The sequence below is a fragment of the Anolis sagrei genome, chromosome 7 (assembly GCF_037176765.1).
Source record: "Anolis sagrei isolate rAnoSag1 chromosome 7, rAnoSag1.mat, whole genome shotgun sequence".
Classification (NCBI taxonomy): Eukaryota; Metazoa; Chordata; class Lepidosauria; order Squamata; family Dactyloidae; genus Anolis; species Anolis sagrei.
Genome location: NC_090027.1, coordinates 21,845,511 through 21,857,552, shown reverse-complemented (window position 1 = coordinate 21,857,552; position 12,042 = coordinate 21,845,511). Strand labels below are relative to the sequence as shown.

At 38.9% G+C, this 12,042-nt stretch overlaps 1 protein-coding gene across 1 annotated transcript in view; it reads right to left on the bottom strand.

The window, feature by feature from the left end:
* The window catches only part of SNRNP200 (small nuclear ribonucleoprotein U5 subunit 200), a 69,540-nt gene that overhangs the window by 55,815 nt on the left and 1,683 nt on the right, over positions 1-12,042 (bottom strand). The window contains exons 2-9 of the mRNA XM_067470729.1: positions 11,095-11,258; positions 9,957-10,128; positions 8,309-8,501; positions 6,391-6,446; positions 5,003-5,101; positions 3,230-3,382; positions 678-777; positions 307-443 (exon numbers count right to left, since the gene is read on the bottom strand). Coding sequence (XP_067326830.1) covers positions 307-443; positions 678-777; positions 3,230-3,382; positions 5,003-5,101; positions 6,391-6,446; positions 8,309-8,501; positions 9,957-10,128; positions 11,095-11,258 — 1,074 coding nt within the window. The remainder of the gene's footprint in view (positions 1-306; positions 444-677; positions 778-3,229; positions 3,383-5,002; positions 5,102-6,390; positions 6,447-8,308; positions 8,502-9,956; positions 10,129-11,094; positions 11,259-12,042) is intronic.

Genomic DNA, 12,042 nt, shown 5'->3' with positions numbered 1-12,042 from the left:
TTGAATGTTTGCCATATATGTGTACACTGTAATATGCCCTGAGTCCCCTGCAGGATGAGAAGGGCGGAATATAAAAGCTGTAAATAAATAAATAAATAAACAATACAAAATAGTAATATTTAATACTGATATTGTACTGTGCTAATAATATAATATACTGTATGTATATATATCTTGTAAGCCGCTCTGAGTCCCTTTCGGGATGAGAAGGGTGGCATATAAATGTCAAAAATTAAAAATAATAATATAATAGTGTAAACACATGGGAAAAACTGTACTCTGTATTCTTTCTCCACCAGTCCTTACCCGAATCAAATCTTCTTTCTCAGTCTCATGAAGCTGATACAGGAATTTGGACAGCTCAGGGTCCGACTCCATCTTTCCCATAATCCTCTCCTTCTCAGCTTCACTCTGGGCACTAGCCAGGAGGGTACAGTACAGGACTGAGGAGAAGGGAAAAACCAGTGATTGAAAGAGAACACACCTCTAAATTATCTCTTAAGGTGGCGATATGGACAGCTGGCACTTGCTATAAAACTTCTGGGATACAACTCAGATTCTTAAAAGTCCACGTTATCTTTGGGAAACGACAACCCACATACTGACCCTACCAAAAACACATCCACAAGCAGACACTTCTTATTAGCACAGCAATAACATCAGTGGGTAGCACTCACTCATCATCCTGTGTTGCCTCAGCACTTTAATGAAGTCGAACGTGTTAAAGCCCAAGAGTAGGACCAGCTGATTTTCACATTCTCTGTCATCACTGGCAGTCTGGGAGAGGGGAGAGAAAAGGAAGAAGTTTGCGCCCGCTTCCCATTAAGAATCATCCCTCTTTTTCCAGGGGCTTCGAACTAACTAAGAAAGCGCCAGGATAGCTATGATGTATTAGTCTCAACAGGAAGAACAGCAGTTTCCCCCACATTTCAGGCATTTAACAAGTGACTGGAAAGATCATACTGGACTACACTGAAATAGCAGGCAGATACTAATAATACTGCACTACAGTGGTATAGTACAATATAGTAATATCTAATACTAATATTGTGCTATGCTAATAAATATATTGTATGTACATATAATATTGATCATAATATTATAATGCAATACAATATAATACTAAGACAATATAATAATTACGTATTACATGTAATTTTACTAATCATATTACATTAGAGTGGTATAGTACAATATGGTAATATATAATGCTAATATAATAATATATAATTATATAATATTTAATTATATATATATATATATATATATATATATATATATATATAGCAATGCAGTGGAGCCCCCAGTAGCACAGTGGGTTAAACACCTGTGCCGGCAGAACTGAAGACCGACAAGTCGCAGGTTCGAATCCAGGCAGAGTGTGGATGAGCTCCCTCTATCAGCTCCAGTTCCTCACATGGGGACATGAGAGAAGCCTCCCACAAGGATGATAAAAACATCAAAACATCCAGGCCTCCCCTGGGCAATGTCCTTGCAGATGGCCAATTCTCTCACACCAGAAGCGACTTGAAGTTTCTCAAGTCACTCCTGGCACGACAAAAAAAATGCAATACAGTATAAAACTAGTAATAATACAATATAATTTTATATTATATATTACATGCAATATTACTAATAATATTGCAATATAGTGGTATAGTACAATATAATAATCTAATGCTAATATTGTTCTGTGCTAATATTATAATATATTGTATGTACATATATTATTGATCATGTTATAATGTAATACAATATAGTAATAATACAATATATTATATCATAATTATATATTATATAATATTCCATGTAACATTAATAATATTGCAGTATAGTGGTATAATACAATATAGCAATAAGTAAAGGTAAAGATTTTCTCAATTTCTAAGCCGAAGAGCTGGTGTTGTCCGTAGACAACTCCAAGGTCATGTGGCCGACATGGTGATTTTTGTGATGTCTTGGCCTGTTTATTTCTCAGTTGGACTGTACCATTTTACCAAGTTTAGGGGAGAGCTTAAGTTCCCCCTAGAGGCCGAGTTCGGTTGGTGCAGCCCATTATGACTCAGAGCCAGAATGGGCTGGTTATAGAACTTCGTTTCCCATTCTTTGTTAGTCTTAGCTTATAGATAAGTTGCCAGATAGTGTCTGGTCTGGCCTAGCAATTTGAACAGGCCATCCTAATCACGTACTTGCCAAAGCTTATAGATAGATAGTACATATACATAGAATAGTTATAGCCGTAAATGCCTTATAGATGGATAGAATAGATAGTATTTGCCTTAGAGTTTATAGATAGATAGTTTGTATTTGCCCTATAGATAGATAGTTATAGATAGTTTAGATAGTACATACCCCAGAGTTTATAGAGTATTTACCTCATAGAAATTATAGTTGTTTTTTACCTCAGATTCACATCTTTGTACATTGTTGTAATTCACTTTGATTATTTAGTAAACAATTGTTAAACTTAATCTTGTTTGTAGAGTTTTATTTTGGGGGAATTATAGTAATTAGGGCATACCGATGGTCACTGGGAAAATAGCCAGACACATTTAGGTTTCTCTTTAGATCTTCCTGGTGTGCCATCACAATAGTGGTATAATACAATATAGCAATAAGTAAAGGTAAAGATTTTCTCAATTTCTAAGCCGAAGAGCTGGTGTTGTCCGTAGACAACTCCAAGGTCATGTGGCCGACATGACTGCATGGAGTGCCATTACCATCCCGTCGGAACAGTACCTATTGATCTACTCACATTTGCATGTTTTCTAACTGCTTGGTTAGCAGAAGCTTGAGCTCACAGCGGGAGCTCATACCGCTCTCCAGATTCGAACCTGCGACCTTTCGGTCGATAAGTTCAGCAGCTCAGTGGTTTAACCCACTGTGCCACCAGGGGCTCCCAATATAGTAATACATAATACTAACATTGTGCTATGCTAATAATATAATACAGTGTATGTACATATAATATTGATCATTATATTATACTGTAATATAATGTAATACTAATAATAATGCAGTATAATAATTATACATTATATATATTATTACCAGTAATATTGCATTATAGTGGTATAGTACAATATAGTAATATATAATACTAATATTGTGCTGTGCTAATAAATATAATATATTATAGATACAAACAACTTCTAAGTCGCTCTGAGTCCCCTTTGGAGTGAGAGAGGGAGGGGTATAAACATAATAAATAAATGAATAAGGAAAGTACTTTTAAGATTTCCAAGACTTCATCTGCCTTCTTCTGAGATACGATGGCATCATCATAAAAGCGACTGAGCTGCCGTTGCAGCCAGAAGGCATCAATGTCTCGCGGGTGAAGGTCTTTCTTCTTTGAACTCATCAGCTCACCTGACGCCACAAGCTTAAGACAGAGACAACCATATTAATAAAGGTCAACGATACAACAGAGCCAAAATGAAACTATTTGAAATCAAAAGTGTTCGAGGTCTTTTCCCTGGGAGCACTGAATACACTCTATTGGGTTAAATCAGGGATGGGCATACTCCAGGCCTCAAGGGCCATACAGCATCCTTGAAAAACAGAAGTGATGCCATATTATGCCCAGTGGATTTGGAGAATGTGTTCCAATAGTATAATTTAGTGGGTTGTTGTAGGTTTTTTCGGGCTGTATGGCCATGGTCTAGAGGCATTCTCTCCTGACGTTTCACCTGCATCTATGGCAAGCATCCTCAGAGGTAGTGAGGTCTGTTGAAACTAGGAAAAAGGGTTTATATATCTGTGGAATGACCAGGGTGAGACACAGGACTCTTGTCTGCTGGAGCTAGGTGTGAATATTTCAACTGACCACCTTGATTAGCATACAATGGGATGACTGTGCCTGTATAATTTAGCCTTATCTGTGTAATCCTGTGTCCAATTCTGGGCACCACAATTGAAGGGAGATGTTGACTCTAAGCAGGAATGTGTCCAGAGGAAGAGGGTGACTCAAAGGATCAAGATTCTGGAGAACAAGTCCTATGAGGAGCAGCTTAAAGAGCTGGGCATGTTTAGCCTACAGTATTGAAGGCTGAGGGGAGACATGGTGAAGGCCAGGGATCAAGTTCTTATATGGTCTGGGGCCAGAGTACCTGAGGGACCGCCTTACGCCCTACCAATCCCCGAGATCACTTCGTTCAGATAATCAGAATCTCTTTGAAGTTCCCAATTTTAGGACCATTCACCTGATGCCTACCAGGCTTTCACGGTGGTGGTTCCTTATCTGTGAAATGATTTGCCAGTGGGAACACGAGCTCTCCGTGAGTTACTTGCTTTTCGTAGAGTTTGTAAAACTTATTTATTTAGAGTGACATTTGAATTTTGTTGATCGAAGTTCTTCTTGATTTTATATGTAATGTATCACATGTGTATATTGTAAACGGCTCCGAGCATTCGGGGAGTGGCGGTATATAAAACTGATTAATAAATTAATGTGAGGGGAAGTCATAGGGAGGACAAATCAGGCTTGTTTTCTGCTGCCCTGGAAACCAGGACACGATGGAGCAATTGCTTCAAACTACAGGAAAGGAGATTTCACCTGAACTTTAGGAAGGACTTCCTAACTGGGAGAGCTGTTCAGCAGTGGAACTCTCTGCCACTGAGTGCGGTAGAGGCTCCTTCTTTGGAGGCTTTGAAACAGAGGCTAGATAGCTATCTGTCGGGGGGGGGGTTGAATGCAATTTTTCTGCTTCTTGGCAGAATGGGGCTGGACTAGTCTCTTCCACGATTCTATTATCCAAGTGTTTTGAGGAGTAGATGTTCTGAGACTTTGGGGAGCCTGTTAGAAAGGGCTACTCTGGACTTCCTTCAAGGTTGACATTTGGCCTGCAGGCTGCACAATTCCCAAGCATGTTTTAGAAAATGCTCCTAGACTGCATGAGACTCCCATATAATTGCAATCATTACATGCACTCAAAAGTTACTGTTCCCCATTGCCATCCTACTAAAATGGCAGAAACCCTGCCACATTTGCTGGGCGACTCACGTTGGCTGAAAGAGTGCAACGGACAACGGCCTCGTCGCCTTCCATGTCATCATCAGATGCCTCATCCCGGACCTCACCATAGACGTCCTCATCCCCTTCCTGTTGGAGCAAGATGTGTTTTATTTAATGCAGATGGCAACGTAATTTCGCAAGATGTCCAAAACACAAACATTTCCACTATCAACGTGGCAAGAAGCGGACAAGACAAGCTGCCACAGAAAAACATGAGAACAACTCACCCAGAAGAGACTGCATCCTGCAAAGTCATGAAAAGCCTCTTCCTAGTTAGCTGTTATATTTTAACTGAGCTCCTACCAACACTACCTTTTTAGTGTTTAATGATAGACGGTGTACAGTTACATAAATTTTCTGACAATCTGCCTAGTGTTGCAAGAATAAGGAAAAGAGTATCAGGAGAAAACTGCTGAATGCTTAGGTGCCTGTTATCACATACGAGAGTTGAATGAAAAGTAATGCCTCCACCTTCGTTACTTGGGTTTGGATGGGAATATTTTAATAAATCAAATGCAGAAATCATCCTTAGAATGTGCTCTTTAACTACTACTATTCACACTTCCACATAATCTCCAGATAATTGGATACATTTCTGCCAATGATGAACAAGTTTTCTGAAGCTGTCACGGAAGAAGTCGACACTCTGTTTACACAACCAAAGTCTCACAGTTCTCTCAACATACCCATCATGCACAAATCTTCCTATAGCCAAGCAAAGCAATAATGTGACCCAGACATTCTTGTGAAATGCCAATTATGCTTGAAATTTCTCTCTAAGTGATATGACGATCATCCTGAATCAATCTGCCAACCTTTTGCTTGTGAAACTCGGTGGTTGCTGTCACAGGACATCCAACTCTTTGCTTGTCACGCAAGTCAGATGTTCCCACCTCAACATCTTTAAACTTACTCGCCCAATGATGCACAGTACTCACATCAACACAATCACCATAAACAGCTTGCATTCTCTGATTAATCTCCTTTGGGGTGACACTTTCCACTGTCAAGAATTCAATGACTGAATGTTGCTTAAGTCGCATTGACTGACCATCTGCTCAGGGTTCCATACTTGGCACTTTAACAAAACAAACGTTCAATGCTAAGGCTCCCTGCCAAAATGGAACTGTAGAGGAGATTCTACTGAACAAGCCAGTACCTGCCGCAAACCAGTACGGCCATCTGCTGAGGAGTTACAAAGGTGGAGGCATTACTTTTCATTCAACCCTCGTACTTCAGTGGTCACTTACTCAAGAAACTTTATTTCTCCTCAGCAATAGGTTCAGCCAAAAGGTTTCTCCCTGAATCATCTAGGATTTCCATGTACATTTCCATGCTCCTTCCCCAACCCACATTAAAACAATAAATGCACTCACTTCTTCATCCGACTCAAACTGCACATTTACCCCATAGGTCTCATCAATGTTGTCATCTGCAAAGATAACCAAATGTCAGAAATTACTTCAGGCAATTCAAGAGCAGCAGGTTTGTTTCTGAATGGAAGTGAAAAGTGATGTACTGTATATACTCAAGTATAAGCCGGCCCGAATATAAGCTGAGGCATCTAATTTTACCACAAAAAGCTGGGAAAACATATTGACTTGGGTATAAGCCGAGGGTGGGAAATGCAGCAACTACTGGCAAATTTCAAAATAAAAATCGATACCAATAAAAATACATTAATTTGGGCATAAGTAGGTGAAATGTTTTTGAATCTATATAAATAAAAATGCAAAGTTCGCTTGTGGGATTAACATAATTCAAAAACCACTGGACGAATTGACACCAAATTTGGACACAATACACCTTCTACCCCAAGGAGTGACTATCACTCATTGTCATTTGGGATTTGTAGTTGCTGGGATTTACAGTTCACCTACAATCAAAGAGCATTCTCAACCCCACCAACGGTGGAATTGAACCAAACTTGGCATATAGGACTAACACAACAAACAGAAAATTCTGGAAGGGTTGGTGGGCATTGACCTTGAGTTTGGGAGTTTTAGTTCACCTACATCCAGAGAGCACTGTGGACTCTAACAATGAAGGATCTAGACCAAACTTGCCACGAATACTCCATATGTCCAAATGTGAACACTGGTGGAGTTTGGGGGAAATAGACCTTAACATTTGGGAGTTGTTGTTGCTGGGATTTATAGTTCACCTACAATCAAAGAGCATTCAGAACCCCACCAACGATAGAACTGGGCCAAACCTCCCACACAGAACCCCCACAACCAACAGAAAATACTGTATTTTCTGGTGGTCTTTGGAAACCCCTCTGACACCCCCTCATGACCTCCCCCCAGGAGTCCCGGCCCCAGGTTGAGAAATGCTGCCTAAAGGCCACACAGTCCACCTCCCTTCACCAGGGCAAGAAAACATAATCAAAGCCCTCCTGACAGAGAGCCATCCAGTCATAGATATAGATATATGATTCACACACACATGTATATGATAGGTATAATATCATAGATTTGAAAGGGACCCCTAATGAAGGACAAGAATATGTTCTATGTAGACAAACCAGACAATCTCCACATCAATACTGACAAAGAAAGAAGTACTGTCTACTCTCAAGCATAAAGAAATTACATATATTAGAAACCAACACTTTCTCATTACTTTATTTTCAAGATCACCAGACTGGGCCACAGCAACGCATGGCAGAGGACGGCTAGTATTTACATAAAACTGTAATTTAAGGTAAGACTGCCCAAGTCTGATTAAACTATTATTCTAACCTTCTTCAATGTAACTGTGATTATGTATCCTTCCAATAATAATAAAGAGCGTAAAATAATAAATGTAATAACAGTAATGGAATAAAATAATGTAAATGTAATAATAGCAATAATAATGGAGTAAAATAATAAATACAATAACAAATGTAATAATAATGATAGAGCATAATAATAAATGTAATAATAACAGTAATAACAGAGTAAAATAATAAATAACTTTGACTCAAATACAAGCTTTAAAAAAGGACTGAAAAACTCAGCTTAAACTCAAGTATATACAGTAAAAATTGTATTTATTCTACAGAATACAGCTATTACAAATGGGTTACTCAGAATGTATTTGCTGACATTGCAAAAAGAGGTTTTGAATTCCACCTTGTACAAAGCCGGAAGAAAACCTTGTACAAAAATAAGCACATATGACTCTGGTGCAGGTCACCAAGAGGATTTCAGTATTTGGCTTCAAGGAGAAAACTAAATTAAACAACACAGCATTCCATGCAGAATTAGTCCACAAAGAATGTATTCAGGAAAAGATGGGCAGACATACCCATGTTTTGGATCTCTTTGTCTCCGCCATAGTCTGTGATCTTCTTGCCCAGGTTCACCAGCACATGGTAGCGGGTGTCGTCTGTCTGTCCCAGCAGGAGGTCAATCTCCTTCCGACGCTCTTTGTCTCGCAGTTTCTCGTTCTTCAGAACAGCCAGGACCTCATCGGCTGCTCCACAGAGAATGTCTCGGGGCTGCAAGAAAAGAACAAAAGAAAGAAAAGAAGGAAAGAAAGAGGTTTTAAACCACTGTTTCTAATTGCAAGTACGAGTTGCTGGGTGAGGGAGTTTAAAATGAAAGAATTAATAATATTCTCAAAGAAAATGCCAGGATTACAAAAAATACAAATGAACAAGGAATAAGAAGGCAAGAAAAGCAGCTCTGTGAATTCAGATACCGACAATTAGAATCCATTTTCAAAAAATACTCCTTGAAAAAGACACAAGGTGGGCAGTAATGCTGGCAGCCTTATTTCCTCGGGAAGCGCATCAGTATCTTCCAAAAATCTCAGCACCATAACAGTATGATGCTTGAGTCAAACATTTTCTCTAGCACAGTGCTTTCCATATTTAAATTATCCATAATGTACTGTATATACTCGAGTATAAACCGGGTTTTTCAGCCCTTTTCTTTTAGGCTGAAAGAGGCCCCCTCAGCTTATACTCGAATCAAAGTGATTTATTGTTTGACTCTGTTATTTTTATTACATTTATATTTTACTCTATTTATTATTGTTGTTATTACATGTATTTTTGTACTGTACTATTGCTGTCACTATTACATTTATTACTTTACTCTGTCATTATTGTTATTATTACATTTACATTATTTTACTCTATTATTATCACTAATTTATTAGTTTACTTTATATATTATTATTATATTTATTATTCTTATTCTATTATTGCTATTATTACATTTATTATTTTACTCTATTTATTATCATTACATTTATTACTTTATTCTATTATTGTTATTATTACATTTACATTATTTTACTCTATTATTATATTTATTATTTTGCTCTATTATTATTGTTAGTAATATATCTACATTACTTTAGTCTATTATTATTATTTCTACATTTATTATTTTACTCTATTATTATTACATTATTTTACTCTATTATTACTATTATTACATTTATTATTTTACTCCATTATTATTATTGGAAGGATACGTAAGCACATTTATATTGAAGGAGGTTAAAATAACAGTTTAATCAGAGTTGAACAGTCTTAAAATTACAGTTTTATGTAAATATTCAAAAACATTTAACCTACTGATGCTTCAATTAATGTAAATTTATTGGTATGTATTTTTATTTTGAAATTTACCCCTAGTGGCTTCCTTTTCCACCCTCAGATTATACTCGAGTCAATACGTTTTCCCAGTTTTTTGTGGTAAAATTAGGTGCCTCGGTTTATATTCGGGCCAGTTTATACTCAAGTATATACTGTAATTTCAACAGTTTGCCTATTTAACAGTGAAATTACTGGCACACCTAAAGACTAGGTGTGTCAGAAATACTGGAGTGTCTCATAGTAAAACTTGTTAATCTCATAGGTTTAAGCAGAAAATAACAAACATTAGTATTTCAGTCCTTTATTGAGCCTAGTTCTCTTTGAACGCTTGAGCCCTTCACCCACCTGATCCCCAAGAGCTGCCTGAATGAAACTCAGCAACACTTCATAGGTTTCCCGAGTCTCCTTGGTTTTGGGCTTGTAGATAATGCCCACCATCTCATCAATACCCTCAGAAAGCAGCGTGTAGCCTTTCATCTTGTTAATATCATGTCGGTCCTCATCACGTTTCCGTCTCCTACAGAACAGAGAAAAAGATCATCACACAGTCAGGAAAGGCAGAAGGGGCTCTCTCCCCTCTTTTGCATGAAGAGACATAAAACAAAGGCCAGAGTCATGCTTCCCTTCCCCAATGAGGAAATACAGAAAAGGTATTTGCAGCAGTATTAAGTACTATGTGGTTTAGTTATGTTATGGCAATAACAGCGTTCAAGGTTAGGAAACCAGATTACTGCATTTACTCGAATCTAAGTCTCACCTTTTTGAGCGAAATTACCTTCTCAAACTTAGGGTGTGCATTAGATTCACATAATACAGTCCTTTTAGTGCGGAGCCAAAGACAAAAGGGAAGCTGCTTTAGGAGCTTAAGCGGCTAAGGTGGGAAAGAAAAGAGCCTGAGTTGAATTCCAAAGAAGAAGAAGAACTTTATTTTTCTACCCCGCCTCCATCTCCCTGAAGGCACTCGGGGTGGCTTACATGGGGCCCAAGCCCAGGATGAATACAATTAAAATAAAGCAATAACAATTAAAACAGCATAAAAACAGCATAAAACAACATAAAAATAGCTAGCAACAACAATAACAGCAGACTAATTTTGGAGGGGGGGAGGAAAACCACTACGTGAACTAGTTAAAGGATAAAGTGGTTTAGTAAGGTAGATGACAATGTATAACGGCATAGGAAAAATCATGGAAACAGAGCAAATTAACAGTATCAGTTAATATAATATAGGACATCAGATTGAATGGCAGTTCAAGTCATGATACAGGCCATTTGTCATTTGTCAAAACACCAGGAGGGCCCAAGTCTGCCCATGCCTGGTTTAACATTCAACAAGCAAATATTGTTGTGCTCCTGTTAGCTGGCTGTACACAGCTCAGCTTTCTGAGTGACAAAACAATGTAAGCTCAAGTAGTTTAACAGCTCAGGAACAATAAGCAACATGGGTTTGACTCTAGGTGCAACTGTAAAATGGTCTGCTCACTTTGCTCGTCTCTCCTCCTGCATTTGGGGCTTGGTCCTCTGGGCCTTGTCCCCCATCCGGGTGCCTTCCAGCTTCCCGACAAGCGACAAGACCTCGCCGGTGGGTTCATCACGACGAGTCCTGTCAATCAGGGAGCGGTCAGCTTGGAGTACGAGATTGGAGTTCTAGAAAAAAGAACAAACAAGAAGGCGGATCAGGACACTGGAGAATTCTTACCATTTTTACCTCATTATGAGAAATAACATGTTTGTCGCACCTCAGAGTAGATTCACCATGCTGAAATCACCAAAACTGCACACAGACTGAAGTCTTTGTAGTTTATTGAAAAGTAAAAGATAAAAGTTCTAAAAAGCAAGTAATGTTCCAAAAGACCAATAAAACATAACACTGTAAAGCAGGATTTCAAGAGGCACCAACAAAACAAAATCTCATAAGAACATGATGCCTGTACTGATCTAATCTGGCCACGGTGGTCCACGCTCTGGTTACATCCCGAATGCGCTCTACGTGGGGCTGCCTTTGGAGACAGTTCGGAAACTTCAGCTAGTTCAGCGGGCGGCAGTCAGATTACTAACTGGGGTGACATGCAGGGAGCATACCACCCTCCTGCTATGCCAGCTCCACTGGCTGCCAGTACATCTCCGAGCCCAATTCAAAGTGCTGGTTGTGACCTATAAAGCTCTATATGGTTCTGGCCCAGCTTACTTGTTCGAACATATCCACCCCTACGTCCCACCTTGTAATCTAAAATCATCCGGGGAAGCCCTGCTCTCACTCCCGTCAACAGCACAGATGCGCCTGGTGGGGATGAGAGACAGGGCCTTCTCGGCTGTGGCCCCCCACCTATGGAACACACTCCCAAATGAGGTAAGATCCACTCCCTCCCTCCTGGCTTTTAGAAAGAAATTAAAAACATGGTTTTGGGACCAGGCATTAGGGCAGTAGAAC